Source organism: Pogoniulus pusillus, chromosome 30 (assembly GCF_015220805.1).
Source record: "Pogoniulus pusillus isolate bPogPus1 chromosome 30, bPogPus1.pri, whole genome shotgun sequence".
In the NCBI taxonomy this organism is placed as follows: Eukaryota; Metazoa; Chordata; class Aves; order Piciformes; family Lybiidae; genus Pogoniulus; species Pogoniulus pusillus.
Window position 1 is genome coordinate 18100488 of NC_087293.1, and position 17455 is coordinate 18117942.

A 17455-nucleotide genomic window follows, 5' to 3' on the forward strand; every position below is an offset into this window, starting at 1 on the left:
TTCCCATGCTGTTGCAGGTAGCAGTTGCACACGACCTGAGTGGCTATGAAGTACTGAAACTTTGCCTACTTTAATTCTGAAATCTGTTGCCACACTGAATTGAGATTAATGGAGGTGTTCAGGGGTAAAGGACGAACATGAGCTTTAGGAGCTCGGGGGCACTGGATGCTGTTTTGGCAAGACTCTAGTGGTGGAATTCTGCCAGACTTTGACGATACAAAGAGCGAACTGTGTCTGTAAGTTTGTGTTCATTCTTTCCCTGCTCATTGCGGCATGACATTCAGTCAAGGCTGGGCGTTCACCTTTCTACTTGGACACCTTTGTGAAAAACCCCATGACTTTTGATAAGCCCTTTAGGCTGAGTGCAAAAATGTTGTTGGTTCCGATTTCCACTGTTGAAAACTAACAAAATGCAGATACAGTATTAATACCTTTTTCTGATTTCAGAGTTGTGAGAGTCTGGCACAGGCTGCCCAGGGAGGCTGTGGCTGCCTCCTTTCTGGGGGTGTTCAAGGCCAGGTTGGATGGGCCTTGATCAGCTGAATCTAGTTGAGAGGTGTCCCTGCCCATGGCGGGGAGGTTGGAGCAGATGATCTCTGAGTTCCCTTCCAACCCAGGCCATTCTACGATATTCTGATCTCAAGTTTAAGTTGCCCTTTTGTACAACAAGGAAACTGCTCCTGCTTGTGCTGCTTTGTGATATTCATGGCCATGCTGTTGAGACCAGCTGTGATGTCATTTGCCGTATGGATATTTGGATTTCTTTCCATTGTGGCTGAAGAAAACTTTCTGTCTGTGATTTCATTTTCCTGTCTAATTTCATATAGAACCAGGGCACGAGCAGTTTCTCCCTTTGCAACAAACAGTTGTGATCATGAATAAACTAAGTGCAAGGACATGTACCCTGGGAGCAGTGGATGAGCCATGTCGCAGTGATGTGTGAACAAGCACAAAACTGGAAGGTGCCCTTGGCACCGGTGGTGTCCACGCTTACTGAATACAGCAGTGGCATCCGTTACTTCTACAGCTGGCAAAGGAAGGGCCTGGCACCCTGCAATCTTGTCATCTTAGTAGTGTTGCTAAGATTTGGTGTGATACAGTGTGACTGTTTAGACTCACAGATACTGCGTTACTGCTATTAAGATACATAAAGTCTTTTATTAGGTATGTGGTTAGGTCACTGGATGAGAGTGGCAAAGAAAAGTTCTATAAAGCTTGGTCTTGAATTGACATTCAGCAAGCTTTAATTGAAAGACTTCAAGTTAAATTCTTACTTCCACCTCTGCTTTGTTGTTTTTTTCCAAAATCTCTGTTTACACTTTGTTTCCTCCATTTTTAGTTTTTCCAGTTGGTGGAGTCAAGCCCAAGATTCACATGACAGTGCTTTTGTTACTCAAGGGTGCTTCTCACTCTGCCTTTCAGTTCAGCACCATTATCCATCCAAAGGATGTGCTGATGAGGATACTGTTGGTTGTCCTGCCAGAAACAACGTTAGTTCCTGCTAAGGCAGCTTTTCTGTATGTTCCAGGTGGCCAACCTACCAAAGGAAATAGTTTTGTTTGAGAAAGATTTGTTTAACAAAGGCTTTGCCCTTGTTTACTATCAGATACAGAGAAAGAAATTAGTTGAATGCCATCTACTTATGAAAAAGGGAGAACAGAGAAGGAAAAGAAAATGGAAGAAGGTGTAAAGACAGTTTGACTAAAAGACAGTCTGAGAAACAGTTTGTTTGCCCAGTGTGTGTCTTGAGAACACTTGGAAAGTGGCCCAAGGCCTCAGGCTTGTGTCAACATCTGGAATATTCCCAGAACTGTATCACTAGCTGAATAAATGAGAAGGGCAACTGTCTGTAACATAAAATGAGGTTAATACAAGCCTGTAGTGTTTGTAATGAGGGAAAGTAACCCTCACCTTTCTGTAAAAGACTCTAGTGACCTAGCTGCTGAGCTCTTCATAGGCTGAAGAGGGGAAGAGCTTCACTTTGGCCACCGTGTCCAGTTGTCTGGCTACTGGCAACACTTCCTTCTAGTCTTAACAGCTCCAGGCTGGAAACATATGGGGGGGTGGGTGCTTACTCTTAATTGCTGTAGTAGGTGGAGACAATTCACAGGCAAGCAGATAACAAAAGATGTAGAACTTTCCATCACTTTGCAGCAGTCCTGGTAGCCTGGTAGGAACAGTGACACACCTTTTCTTTAGCAAAAGGCAATCCTGCTATAGCATGAGCAATTACACAGACTGTCCTTTGCCCACCACATGTTGCTGCTCAGCTGCCTTCCTGCTGTAGCACCGGGTGTGAATTTCTCTTACCATTGTCTCAAGCAGTTCCTGCAAAACGCAATTTTTTAGCTCATCTATCATCCCTTAATACTTTGAGAGTCTACCTCAGCAGACTCTATGTACGACCAGAAAAGTGTGGAAAAGGCCCAGTGAGCCCAGCTTTGAACTCTGAGTCTCCTGCAGTTATCTTACAGACCTGTGTGCCTTTCATCACAGTTCCTTGTCTTTATGTTCCACCTCACATGTTGCTGATACCTGTTGCTGTCCGAAAATTACAAGGAACAGTGGGCAGATCTGTTTCAGTTCCATCTTAGATCTGTGTAGTGGGTTACAGGCAAAGGCTGGCAATTCTAGTTTTGATCATCTCTATGGCTCAGTCCTCTGACCTAGCTGATTTTGTGTTGAGGCAGCTTCTATCAGAGTTGTGCCATGAGTGCCTCCTGTTACAACTCTTCCTTCAGAACATTGTGCTGGACTTCTGTCTGCATTTTCCCACAGTGGTGTTCTAGCTTCTGCAGGCAGCATCAGTTGACTTGGGCAGCGTGTATCTTGTGTCAGAGATCATACACCCTTGGAGTAGTCTTCTCTGTCTCCCCATCCCAGGATAATTTGTTCTCCTGTCACCATAGGTAACAAAGTCTTGCTTCTGATTGACCAAGGAAGTCTGGGATAATGCAGGCAATGCTGTGAAGTGTTTCTGTGACAAAGATATTCTGAAAGCTGGCTGGAGGCTGAGCCTCTTACAGAGCATTTTTTTTAGGGAAATAGGATCTCCCTTAACTGTCACTGGAGTTCTCAGCAGTCACAGGCACTGAAGTTTACCTTGCAGCTCTTCAGGGTGGCTGGGCAACACTGCCTGCATTCAGAGAGGTTGTGCCCTGTTCCAGCTTCAGCGGTGGCGCAGTGGCCACAGATTGCATGGTATCCGTCGTCACTAAGGCAGGTGGAAATCACACCTCCCAGAGCTGCAGGTGAGTGTATAGCAACTGATTAACTTAATTTATAGACATGGGAATCTCCACTGATGTCCTCTCCTGTACTGACCTTTCTGCATCATGTATTGTTTGGGAGCAAAGGTGAAGGTAATACACTTAATTAAGAGGATGCAGTGAGGGCATCGCTGGAGGTGATGTTACAGAACATGCTTGGCAAATACCAGAAGGGCTGAGCTTTTGCTGCCCCAGTGAACTGACTGCCTGTGTTCTGCATCTCATGTGATTAATATGTTGAGCAAGGTTTCTGAGGAAGACAGACAGCTGTTGAAATCTCACACACCTAAAAGTTCCTGTTCCAGTAAGTTTTTCTGTTTGCACATCCTGGTTCAGAACTGGAAAATACTCTGGCAGGTAGACAACTGTGCTTAAGAAAACTTAATAAAGACTACTTCCTATTGGCAGAATTTAGCTCTTCCTTGGAGCAGTGCCAGCTTTTGACAGGAAATACCTCCTCTTATTTCTTAGTCATTTGCTAGGCTTTGAAATTCCTTTAGAAGTTCAGGAACCCTGAGAATCCTAGCCACTTTAGGGGTTTGTACATTTAGAATTACCTCCTTATATTCTTTCACTTGGGTGCCTTCACCCAGTCCTGTCTGTCATACACAGAAGCCTCTTTCCAGCTGTTGTAAGAGCCCCTTTGTGACAGAGAGGGAGGAAGGTCATGAAATGTCAGGTGTCTGTTTCAAAAGAGGTTCACCCAGACTGGGAGGGCTATTATCTGAATCCTCTGTCTCCCACTTCGTAGGGTACTGGGGTGCTGAATGCTCAGCAGGGACAGGTGACAGCTGGCATTCACGAAGTCTGCCACACTTCCTTCCTGGTAGCCTTGTTTATTTGCTCTGTTAGCACCCAACTTTAATAACTTTTATGTAAATCATCAGGGGCAGCTGAAGTCCTTTATATACCAAATAGATCAGATGCTATACTTGAATGTGGAAAATAAAGTGCTTTAAGTTGATTAATGACAAGTGTCAGGCAGGTCTGTAATTTTGGCCAGTCTGTAATGTGATCGATGAGTTGAAATGTAGTTGCTTGGCTCACCTTCACATGAACAAACTAGTTATTAATGTTAAAATACCTTTGTTTTGGCCAGTCTCGTTGTAAGACTGTTTTTGGTTTTTTGGTTTTTTTTTGCTTTTGGTAGTCAGAAGTGGTACAACCTGTTTGTTAGCTTTCAATCCCAGGAGCTCTTCATATTCTAGGGTTTATCCTCTGCAGTGTTTAGTAGACGATGTATTTGATTTCTTAATCACGTGCTTCAAATTTATTTGGTGTGGTTTACATATTGTTCACTTTAAAAAGCGTATTGCTTGCAGCAGGGCCACGTGAACAGCACCTTGTCTCGTGTGCTCATTGCTGGCGCAGCAGTAACGGTGCTAACGGCAGCAAAGCGGCGGGGCCCGGGGCGTGCTGTCCTGTAGGTTGCGTTTCGCCCTCTGTGGCTGCGCCTGCGAAGGTTGCTGAGCCGAGCGCGCCACCTGCTGGCTGCTATGCCTCAGTGCACCTCGGCACCAGCGCGGCGATGTCGAGGTGGCCTGAATAATAGTCGCGTATCAACCAATGAAACCGCTGGTGTTGCTTTAGCAGTGGAGACTCATAAAGCGCTCAGATATGACTGAAGAAAGCTTTCGGTCGGTCCTAAGCCTCTGTGCAGTGCAACCGCGTCTCCAGAGGTGCAGAACAACGACTTTACGTGTTGATGAAAAAAGGGCAGACACATCCATGACCTTGCATTCAGTTGGTAAGGGACAGCTTGCTTCCAGCACTTACTAGGAAGCGCAGCAATTTCGTTTGCTTATGAAATAAGCTGTAATGCTATTGGCCTCTGCAGAGCACCATGTTAGAACATTGTAGGGAACATGGACAGTGGTCAGTTACCGAAATCGTCTGGAAAGCAGATGTGGGGGTATCAGTGGAACAAACAGCTCTCTTTAACCTTCTCATGGACACTTGATCTGCTGTGAGGGCACCTCAGATACAGTTAGCTGTAGAAAGAAGGCTCTCAAGTGTGATTTAGGAAATTATTTAGTGAAAAACTCGTTTTCTCCCCAGTTCTCCAACACTGCGTTGTGAGACAGGGGTTATATGAGTGTGGAACAGCACATCTCAGTTAGAAGAAGCCCTCAAATTCAGTGGTAAGTGTAAAGAGCAAAGGGAAGTTGTCCTTTGCTTTGTCAGGGGGGCCAGGGCAGGCAGAACTGCAAGGAACTACACAGCACTCCACTCCCAGGCCTGCCAGTGGAATAGTCCTGCCTGGCCTCTTGAACTCCAGAGGGACTCTAATTGTGTGCTTAAAAGCTGTTTTTCACAAGTTGTAAAACATCATTGACTGCTGTAGTCTTTCCATCTTTCTTTTGGCCACTGATTGTAATCTGTTCATAAAAGTTATCATTTTATTCCACTGCTCTGAGATTACCAAGATGGTTTTCATTGCTAATGTTCTTCTGCCGCACAGGGACGTCAAGCACATTCATGGAAAATACATCTCAGTCTAATGTTGTGTTTTAAGGAGTCTTTAAATTTGGTTGATCAAAAGTAACTGCTTTAAACTCAAGGATGAGGATTTCACATGGAGCTCATTCTTAGCCACAGCCCCCATTTGCCACTGTGTGTTCACAACACTTTTATTGGTGGGACTCAGCAGTGATGGGCTGGGGGGGGATGGTGGCATGGTGATTTGGGCTTTGGTTTTTGAAGGCTTTGTTTGACTTGGTTTGGGTTTTCAAGCGGTAGCTTGTGAAGCTTACATTGAATACCTGGTAGTTAAGGGGAAAACCAGTCTCTCTGGGGGTACAGTGTAACCTGCAAGTACTCGGCAGCCCGAAGATGAAGACCACCTGTGGGGGGAGGCAACCACTGGACTCTGCAGCCACAGGGTGCCCTCACCCTTCTGAAGGGGTTTCCCATTGAAAAGTAGCCCCACTGGGTAATCTGCTGTTACTGGGTCACAGCAGCAAGAACCACCTTTTCTTAATACTTAACATATCTGAGCAGCCTCTCTTAAGGCACTCTCCTTACAAAGTTGATGAGAGATGAACTATATCCTAAACAAGGTCTATCTCATACCGTGGACAATATCAACCAAATGGAAATTAAAAATTCACAAAAAACTCACCTGAAATACTTTTAATCCATGCTCATTGGTTAGTTTATTTTAAAAAGGGTCATAAGTCCCTTTGTTATGCTAGAATCTAAGACAACATATGAAGGGGGAAACGTTTATTTAAAAATTGACATTGTTACTGGCTGAAAGTTCAGTCTTTGCCGGACTTAGGGCACACTGCTGCAGATTGTGAGGAGGCTGGGCTTTAGTGACATGTCTTAAGAAAACACTTAACTGAAAATCAAATACTTTCTTTGCTATGCCAGTAGCTGATACTGGGTGCTGGGGAGGGTCCATCAGTACTAGAGAACAAACAATTTGGTGCTAAAACAGCAGTGCTGACAATGCTCTACTTTCAAGGTATTTTTTTCATAATATCTCTGGGCCCCTGCCTTTAAAACCTCCCCTCAATAACCTGAGTTTTTCTTCCCTTCCTTTCACATTCCTTAAGCATCCTCACCAAGCTGAAGACAACACATGCTGTGAATAATCTGCTGCTGGGCACAGATGGGTGTTCTGGCGACTGTTGCACAGGATGTGTGACAGCTGAGGTCCACCAACCTCCGCCCTGCCACTGAGGGACACTGTTCTGTACCAAACAATTATATGCACACACATTTACTTTATGTCCTTTCCTGAGAGTAACCCCTTAACATGCAAATATAGTTACAAAAGTTCCATGCTAATTAAATGGAATACAATTAGAATGGATTATTTTATTTAAAAGACATACAATAAACCATGGAATGTTCCTTGGGACAGTAGAACTGAAAACGTTTCCTTTCTTACACATTTCCCTGCTGCCTTAGCTTCCCCCATGTAATTTTTGGATGCTGCTGCAGCATCCAGAGTCCAGAGCCTCTGATTTTCACAAAATTTGCAAGAATGTACTGTCTTAAGACCTCTGCTCTGCTCTTAAGTTTGGTTAAAATTAGCTAGCAAGTTCAGAAGAGCGCCGAGGCTGACAGGCAGCTAGCATGTGTTTATTGTGGAAAGAGGCGAAAAGTGGCTCTGCAGAGGGCTCTCCAGTCTGCTGTGTTTGTGGTGACTGCAGAGTTGTGACAGAGGGCAGCCTACAGACGTCTTCAGCCAAATGCATTCTCAGTTCCAGAGAGGGCAGGACCGAGGAAACTTTCTAGCTCATTTAATGATGAGAATGGCTGATAGGCATGCTGTGAGTAGCTACTCCACGTTGTTTTCTTCTTGCCTGATGCGCGGAGCTGTGCTTCCTGTGAAAATACTCGTTTGGGGCTCTTTTGTATAATGCTCATCATAGTAGCACATTGGTGCTTCACTCTTCTCTCAAGAGCAGCATGGGGAAAACAGGAGGGTTCTCTAATATCCACTTCTTTGCAAGACAAATGAGATGTAGGAAGTTTTGCCTCAAAATCATTCTCTAGTGTTGATTGTTCTCTTCTGAGGTAGAATCCCCAAATCATTTAGGTTGAAAAAGACCTTTACAAGCACTGAGTCCAACCCTTAATCCAGCACTGACAGGTCACCACTAAACCAGGTCACTCAGCACCACTACAAGGCTTTTAAACTCCTCCAGGCATGGGGACCCCACCACTACCCCGGGCAGCCTATTCCAGGGCTTGACAACCCTTTTGGGGAAGAAAGCTTTCCTATGGTCCAGTCTAAACCTGTCCTGGCACAACCTGAGGCCATTTCCTTTTGTCCTATCACATCACTTGAGATAAGTGCCTAGGACATGCTTTCTCACACCAGCAATCTCATCACGTTCAAACTGTGGCTCTTACTGTCCTCAGCTGTACTTACAAATGCCTGAGACTTCTGTATTCCAAACCTGAAGCCTCAGTATGGGATGTAAGAAGGAAGCTGATTAGAAATACTGGATTGCTTTAATGACAAACACTTCATGCTCTCCCTGCAACCTCCTGCCTGGATTTCTGCTCAAGCAGAGGGAACCTGGTGACCTGAGACCTAGTGCCTCATGTCACTTCTTAGCATTCAGCACTGGGGTGACTGCAAAAGCAATTAAACCGTGTCTGCAAGCCAGGGGCATGGAGAGTTTGCAAGGTGGAGCCAATCTTCAGCAAATTGTATTTTAGGGGTAGGACACTGCCCTCATGCCCATAGTTGTTGCTGGTTAGTTTACAGATTGGGCTGACATTTCTGCATTCCTAACTCTCAGTGTTACCTGCAGAAGCCCTACTTCTACTCTATCCCCAGAGTGCTGGTATTCCATTAACAACAGAGGCAGGGAGCTTACCTAACATTGTTTCACTACACTGATTTTTATCTCCAGTAGGATCTCCCTGGGAAGCTAGACTTTGTAAGAAATATGTACCCATGTAAAAGTATTTTGCAGCACTTGTGGACAGGGGACAAGATTATTGTTGAATTATCTAATCTGGGTAATCTTTGTTTTCTTGATAATTGAATTTGAAATCCAATAATATCTCAAGGTATGACATTTATGTAATTTTTTAACATGTAATAGGAAAAATTAAAATAGGGGAAATTAAATATCTAGTGTTCACTGATGCCCCATGAGGGGCATTTAAGTTTGATGCAATGCAAATTAGACAGTTGACTGACCTCTGAGTCCCTACACTGTCAAGGCAAATGGACATCCACTTTATTGACCAGCAGGCATGGACATGGGGTTCTTGGCTTTTCAATTTCATAGCTAAGAGTCAGGAATCTCAGGTTACTCCCAGTTTTTGTAGGACTAAAACTGTGTGTTCTACACACAGTGAGCTCTTGTCTTGGTCTCTTAGAACTCCTACATTTTCAATTCCCATCTCTGCTTCTAGAGCTGCTCTTCCCAAAACTGTTTTAGCTTGCTGATTGAGTTTAAAAATAACCTTCTCCACTCTGTCCCTGCCCCCCTGCCTTTAGCCCTGGTCTCTTTCCTGATCCAGCTCACAGAAGTTACCATGGCATGAAACAAGTGGCAAGGGAAGAACTGTTTAAAATAGATGCTTTCCCCCAAACAGGCAAACTACTGCCAAGTATGGCAAAACCCTCACCAGCTGGTACCTCCACCGCTACAGCTGTCCTTAGGCTCCAGCTGTGCCTGGCACAGAGTGAGACAAATGCAACAATGCTGTGAGGTTCCTCCAAGCTGTGTAAGTATGCCCTGCTGGAAGACGTTCTTTGAGAGGCACCATTCATTCATTACCCTTTATATGACAACCTGTGCACAACCATGGTTCTCTCACACTGAAAATTCCAGTTCTCCTTGCTGCCAATAACTCAATGACAGGTCTGCTGAGAGCAGGACAGTTGAGAGACCATGACCTGCAAGAACTTAGGACATGAACTATTCACCTTTATTAACAGAATGTGGAAAAGTCTTGATTACAGTGGCGTAAGGACCTTTGCAAGAAGAAAGACATCATGACTGATATGCAGGGCATGAAAACCTACCAGTGACTGCAAATGACTTGCTGTTGATTCTTTGGAAGACATGAAAAAACAGCAGGTTAAAAAGTTTTGGTATCATTTGCCTAAACAATTGAAGTTAGGGAAGAAAGAGACTTTCTCCTCATGACATGTGCACAGTTCTAGCTAACGGTGACCTTCTCATTGTCGTTACAGAACGCCTGCCTACAGCTCTGCTTTTGCTGCAAGTTGTGACATTTCACTGACTCATCAGGGAGAAAATCTACAGTTCTTAGTGTTTAACCCATTCCTACATGGATGCTGATCTGGGAAACCCTGTGTAAAGCACTGGCCATTTGCCTCACAGGTGAATGTGAGGAAAATCAAGCACAGGTACACTGCAGTAAGGGATTAAACTGCTTCTGTTTCCTATACCAGATATTGTGCACTCCCAAAGTCCTACCAACACACAACTATCACCTGGAACTGGCATGTGTTGGCCACATCTGCTTGCACAGTGCATTCTCTGTTGCTGCTAGGCTACAGCAGCACAGCCAGCCAACTGTCAGCTCACTCTCCGTGCATGCCATACTTCTGTGGGCTTTCATCTGCTGTACTTTTGGATTGTGGGGTTATTTTGGGGCTTGTGGTAGAAGCACAGTGTGTTCCTGTGATCCCTTTGTGGCACTTCTTCACTGAAGAATGCATCCCTGATTTGTTAAGCTGATGAGTCTCACTAAGGATGCCATTACCTTGACTTCGGTGTGACAAAGTATATTTAGGAAAAGAGCCAGCTATTTCTAGACCCTGGTATTACTCCTTCTGCCTGTTGGTTAGAGATTCACCCCAGGGCCAAGCTTGCTTCCAAAAGTTGTGCTTCGTAGCAAGGGATCAGTTTGCCACCAATCTGCGCTTTTAGGCTCCATAGCATCTTGCACCGTTAGAGTTCCAGACCGTAGCTGTACGCACGTTTAAAACAAAACTCTTGCTCCAATCGCGTTCCCGCAGCGAGACTGAAGGAACTAATGCGTTTCCACGGGTCGCGCCTGCCGGCTAGCCAGCGCTCGGGATGCGGTCTCCGTTTAGCCATACCCGCCTAGCGTTGGCGCTGCGACTCGGGCCTGTCGTGCCCGTCCTGCACACCGGTGAGGAGCCGGCGGGATGCGGGTAGGCTGCAAGAAATGGCAGGCGTTGGCGGAACGTAAGGGCTCCGCAGAGCAGCGACTATCCAGAGCGAGCCGGCGACTCCGGCACATGCCGTTACGGAAATGGCCCTTGCCCGCGCCGGCCGGTCTTGTCCGGGGCCAGCACCACCCCCAGGGCTGTAACTGTGCCGCGGACACTCCAGGGACTTCATGCCTAACGCACTCGGGCATTTACCGGCCGCGGAAAGGGGCCGGGTGGCGGCAGCGAGCCGCGGCACCGAGCCGCGTCAGCGCCCGGAGGCGGCTCCGGCTGGCGTTCCCCCGGCCCGCAAACTGCCGTTCCGCGCCGACAGCCACGCCACCGGCAGGACAGACTCCGACGGAAGCGGGCCCGGCCGTGCGCACAGGCCGCCGAGACCGGCGTTCGCGTCCCGGGCGCACTCAGCCCGGCCCTGCAGGCCCGGCCGCGTGGGAGGCCGACTTCCAGCGGGGCCTTCCCGAGCGCCGCGCCACTCCCCTCCCGAGCGTAGCCAGGCCGAGTCGTCCGCGGCCGTTGCGCCGGGCCCTGCTGCCGCGCTCATCGGGGCCGCGGGCAGTGTGTGCGCCGAGGGAGGGACGGAGCGGGTCAGAGCCGCGCGGAGGGCGGGGATAACCCCGCGGTGGCCGTCACGTGGAGCAGATGAAAGGGAAGCGGCTTGGCAGGGCGGAGAGCAGCCGGGGCGAGGGACGGGGAGCGCGGGGCAGGCGACGGCGACGAGTGGGGCGCAGCGCGGCGGGAGGACTGGTGCTATGGGGCACTGACCCGTCCGGGACCCCGGCCCCGGAGCTGGAGCCGCTCGGGAGAGATGCGCGGCGGCGGGGCGCCGCTCCCCTCCGCCGCGCGATGAGGGGCTGCGGGGCCGGCGTGGGGCTGGCCGTGCCGCCGCGGCTGCTGCTGCTCGGGTTGCTGCTGGCCGCGGCCCCGGGCGCGACGCTAGGCAAGGAGACTGCGTTCGTGGAGGTGGTCCTCTTCGAGTCCAGCCCCAGCGGCGACTACACTACCTACACCACCGGGCTGCAGGGCCGTTTCTCCCGCGCGGGGGCCACGCTGAGCGCCGAGGGCGAGATCGTGCAGGTGAGCGTCGGCCGTGGGGGCGCCGCCTGCCTCAAGATGGCTCCGCGGGCTCGGCCGCCCGTCACCTGGCGGCACAAAGCCCGCGCCGGGCCGGGCCCGTCGCTCCACGTGCGCCGCGCGGCCTGGGGGCACCGCGGCCGCGGTGACAGATGCGCACCCGCGCACAAAGGCCGCGGTGCCGGCGTGGCCGCCGAGCCCCGGTCCTCACCTTGCCGGCGCGGAGCTCGTTGGAGCGCGGCGGCGCCGCTCGCCCCATCTGACAGCCCGGAGTGCGGAGCGGCGGGAGCGGGCCCAGCCGCGGGGCAGCGCGCAGCCGGGCGTCGACTCCGCGCGCAGCCTCGCATCTCCGGAGACGATGGGGTGCACGGTGCCCTCGCGGCAGGGCGGGGGCCGCGGCCGCCGCGCGCTCCGCGGGGGCGGAGCCCGGTGTGCGCGGGGCGCCGCGGGCTGCCGGGGGGACGAGGCGGGAAAGCACCGCGGGAGTCGCTCGCTGCCTGGCGCCGCATCCCCGCGGCACGGGGTCCGGCAGGGTTCCCGGCCGCTGTCCCAGGAGCCGACTTTCGGCAATCCTTATGCTGGGTGAAGTTAGTCCCAGTGCCGCGCTTGCCGTTTTCGTCAGAGCCGTGACTGGCGTGCGTTTGAGCGCGGCCAGGCTTCGCCCCTGCGGAACTCGGGAGCTGCTTATCTCACTCCTTTGTAGTCGCTTGTAATTGTTGACTCTACTTTTTTCCCCTTTGGCTAAGTAAAGAAAAATGACTTAAATGGTGTTTTAATAAGTTTGTCTGTTAAGCAATTGCCAATAGCAATCCTTCTATCTCATTAACACCCGAGGAGTTTGTTTGCTTGAGTTCTATGTATGTACACACAGACACACACACCTATATATACGTGTTTTAAAAAATGAGCTGGGAGCAAGCAAGTTCGCAGTACACCTGGTGTAGCTCTAAAAGCACAGGTGCCGCAATGTAAAAATTGGTCGTTGTTTTTTTTTTATCTGTTAAAGTACCCTGCTTCTGAGTGCTTGCTGTTTCAGCATGGAGGAGTGTTATAAAAATTTGTGTGCGAGTGGAAGAGTTGTGAGGACCAGCTACTGTTAGAAGTGTTTTATTTACTGTTAGAGGACAGAGAGATTGACCAACGAGTTGGTGTTCCTGACGTTTCACAAAGGTGCCCGCCGGGGCTCAGACAGATATCGGCGTTTCTGTGCTTTTGGTGCATCATCAAACAGTGCACCTAGGGCGTAGCACCTTGCCTTTGGGCTTAGCCAGAGACTCTGAAAGGAATGGTGCTGTGTCAACTGGTCGTGCTAGGAACAGGGTAGTGGCCATTTACTCATGTCATACTTTCCTTGAGTTTGTGAGTGAAAGTGGAGAAAAGCACTGTGTTGTTAAAACTCAAATTTGCACAACTGTATTCCATGGGCTTTGTAACTCTTGTGACGATGTCAGCTCTCTGCTTCCTCCTCATACTCTTGAGTAGACAGTCCCCCTTTAGGAAAAACTATAGGGATGGCTGAATTGTGTGGCAAATCTTTCACAGTCATTTATCATTCAAAAACTGCTTCGTTTGTTCATCTGTACATATGTCACGAGTGGGCCATTTCTTCCCCCAAACGGCCATGTGTGCTGGGTTTCTTCAGAGAAGAGCATGTGGCAGATGTTGTTCCAGAGCTGCTGTACTGAACCCTGGCTGTCAGAGTCTCGATTATATTCAGCATCTCTTGTCAATGTCACGATTTAGTCATCTCCTGAAAATGTTGTTTTTTTTTTTTCATGGACAGTTTGTCAGACTTTTCAGAGCTGTGACTTGCCTGCCTTGATTCATCTGGGCTGTGTATTTGTGGAACTATATGAAACTGCTGCTCCAGATCACCATTTAAAAGTGCCTGTGATATTTAGAAAAGGATCGTATAGCCAGTGCCACTAAGAACCTGTTCAGCAGCAGCTGGTGGCACATCAGTGAGGGAAACAAGCTCTTCTTGGCCCCAAAGGCTTTGCTGCCCTTGCAAGGTTAAGATGTGCTTTTCTTTAGAATAAAGTATTAGAAATTCTTGAAAATCAGGCACACATTAAAGAATGGATCAAAGGAGTTGTGGTTTTGGGATTACACAAAGACCTACTTTTGTTTATGTTAATAGCATCAATTACTCATTGGTCTTGAAAGTCTGAACAAACAAAAAAAAACCAACAACAAACCACCTTAAGAAACAACACACTTTCAGCTTTTGATAGGTCATGTGTTCACTCCCGAACTGGTTATTGGTCAGATTCCTATCTGGCAGTGGTATGCTACTATATTGTTTCTCATGTTATTGTGAACAGGTCTTATTAGGGTCAACTGTCTACCAGAATAACTCTTCAGAGAGATTAAATGTTTGTATGTCTTCTTTCATGTGGCCACAGTTTGTATTCAGCAAATTCATCCTTAGGTTGCTGTGTCAGCTGGTCCTTAGACTGCTGGAAGGCCTCACCAGCTCGGTGGTAACTGGCATACTGGAATATCACGTGTTTCTTGGGGCACTCTACTGGCCATCAGTGCGCTGGAGATGGGAAAGCAAAGATCTCCAATTGGAGAGTGATTGTGGAAGAAAGACTTCGTGAAACATCTAAAATGATATTTTGCTTTAAAACAAGTTATGGCTGCCTAACTCCTTACGGTTAAAACTTCTTGTAGCATTCAGGCCGGAAACTCAGATGTAGTTCTGTGTCAGACGAGATGCTCTGTGGCCACAGACCTGCAGTGCTGAAGCAGTGAGCGTCACCGATGTGACCAGCAGTGGATTCTCTGTCCAGAGTGGGACTGTGTGTCAATTCTGCTGGCAGCTGGGCAAGACTGTATCCCTGTTTCTGCTTCATCCATAAGGTGTGAAGCATCAAACACTATGCTGCGTAGGAAACTGTGGTGGTGATGGTACTGCTCCAGTGAGATGCTGGGAAAGAGGATCAAACTTAACATTTGTTTTAGGTTGCATAAACCCCCTTGACATGTCAGGTATTTTTGGTGGTTGTTTTGCAAACAGGCAAGTTAAGTTTCTGCTTGCTTAAGTGCCTGAAGGCCATTCAGGTTGAGGAAGTGGAATTATTTGTGGCTTTGAGTCACTGTCTTGTTGGATGTTTTCTTTGCTAGATATCCTCTTAGCATATGAAGACACCTGTGACTGGGTTTATGTTGTTCCATACTTGTTAACTGTAAAGCTGTGGCTTGTAGCAATGATTCTGAGGACATCAGATGTTATGCTTTTCTCTGGTAAGATTGAGTCCTAGTACCAGTTTTGGGGGGTTCAGTTTTGCATCATCATCATGTCCTTGGAGTAAAGTATCTTGGAGTTGAGCTGTCACTGGCAGGTGGCACTTTCATTCTGATGGAAAACAAAGAGCTGACACCCTGTGGGTGCTGAGAAAGGGACGAGAAGGACTGTTCATCATTTGCTGTTTCTCTGTTTCGGTACAAAGACAGGAGACCTCCAACATTGTCTTGTATGGGAAGGTTATGGACTGTATCCCTCTGATCTTCGGTCTTTGATGTTATGAACAGAGCCTCACAACTGGCCTATGTTGTGAGGCAAGTGAGAACAGTCATCTGGGAGATACCTGTCTTCAGCTGTTGAATCTGAGACTGTCCTGCTTGAGCTGCCCACCTGAACTTGTGTCAGACAGAACTGTCAGCTTTGTTGCTGTTCTGAAGGCCTGCTGAAAGTGAAGAGTTTGTTAAATAGGTAAGGAGGCTGAATCCTGCACTTTCAAAGTGTTTATTTCTGGTTTTAGTTTGTATTTGTTTAGTTAGTTTCATAAGGGCTCTCTTTTGGTTATCACAGCATCAGGAGTGTTTGGGGTTACACAGAGTAGCGAGTCATTTCTGTGCTCTGGCTTTGCTGCCTTGTGGATCACAAACTTTGTTCCACAGAGGCTTCAGTTCTTCCTGGGGCTGTCTGGTAGGAACAGGACTCTTCTATGCTCCATCCTTGATGGATTCCTTTGTGTGGAATAGCAAAGGTTTTGATGCGCAGCTTTTGAAATCTGAGTTCAGGTTTTGGAAGCCGAACTGGATGCTGAGGTTGTTCTGTGAACTGGCAGGGTTTGGCAGCCCTCTCTGTCATGGGAGAGGGTTGCTAGATTTAAAAAAAGGATGAGAAGTGCAGGTTTAGTCCTGCAGACAGCAGGCTCCTCTGGTTTCTGTGGTGTGCTGTGTCTGATCTGAGCTTGGTTGGTACTTATTCTTCAGTAGTTTCTGACAGAAGAATGAAGGTTACCCATGCCCAGAGTTGCCTGGCTGCTTTTGGGGCTGGAGTCTCCTACTCCGTGACTGCCCGTTGATTTTTTTGTGTTGTGGAAGGAGGATGTTTTTGGTGGGACGGCAACAGGTGTCTACAGGTCTGGGTCCTTTACAGGAGAAGGCCAAGGTGATCAAGGTGGGGGGTAATTCACACTTAAAATAAGAAATTATTGAGGTAAAGACTTGTACAGTTACTGTACCTGGACAGCCTTTGCAGAGTGTGTAATGCACAAGCAGCTTGCTTGCAGTGGGGGTCTTGTCCTGGCCATCATCCCTCCACTCCTTTTTTTCTGCCTTTCTTTTTGCAACATCCCAGATGTCTCTTAGAATGGAGGTGAAAGGACTTGGTAACTTCCTGTGTAGCAGCCACAGGAAGAAGTTGACATCTGTAACATCAACTTGCAGCTGTAGTGCTCTGCTTTGAGGGTCCTGTGCTTGTGCCATCCTCTTAAGGTGCACTGCAACACTGTAAGAGAATTTAAGAGGACAGGATCAAAGGTAGCGGCAAGGTGGCACCTGGCAGCTTAAACCTTCTGCAACAACTTCCTTCTCTCTCCTTCAGTTGGAGTTTCATGTCTTGTTCTGTATCTTTTGTAAAAAGAAACACCTTATGAAAAGTTAATACAAACCCAAAATTATAATGGATTTCTAAGGGCCAGTAAACAGTACTTCACCTATTTGAAAACTTTGGACTTCCAAGCTTTAGACTATTACAGTACACTGTAATACATGAATGGAGTTAGGGGCACCTGTGCGGACCATTTCTAAATGAGGCTGAGTCAATACTAAGAAAGCATTTCTAGATGTTCCTATGAAGGAGAGGGATGTTCATAAGATAAAGTACCTAATTCAGTGATGAGTTGCTGGTTTTGGAGGTTCAGGGTCTGTTTTTTCCACAGAGCTGTAGTAACACCATAGTATGCCTGCCAGAGCCATATCAGCATGCAAGACTGAGACAGTCCCTTGAGGAGAAGGTGGGAGGCATAGTATAAGAAAATGAGGTAAAAGATATCTAAGTATGGAGGAGAAGGTACAACATGGAAAAAGCAAAAAATGCTAATTTGACCTATTTATAGGAGTAAGAATAAAGCAGGTTAAGAAAGCAAACAGAAGGAAAAGGCTTACAGCACTGCACCTTCTTGTACTCCAGTGCAATTTCTGGTCATTGGTGAGTAAAGGGGGGGGGGGGTTTAGT

At 47.8% G+C, this 17455-nt stretch overlaps 1 protein-coding gene across 2 annotated transcripts in view; it reads left to right on the forward strand.

Moving 5' to 3' along the window:
• Positions 1–11553: 11553 nt before the first annotated feature.
• The window catches only part of ZNRF3 (zinc and ring finger 3), a 78385-nt gene continuing 72483 nt past the window's right edge, over positions 11554–17455 (forward strand). For both annotated transcript variants that reach the window (XR_010307894.1, XM_064168761.1), the window contains exon 1: positions 11554–11988. Coding sequence is in view for 1 of the 2 variants with exons in the window: in XM_064168761.1 (XP_064024831.1) it covers positions 11554–11988 (435 nt within the window). In the remaining variant the exon portion in view is untranslated. The remainder of the gene's footprint in view (positions 11989–17455) is intronic.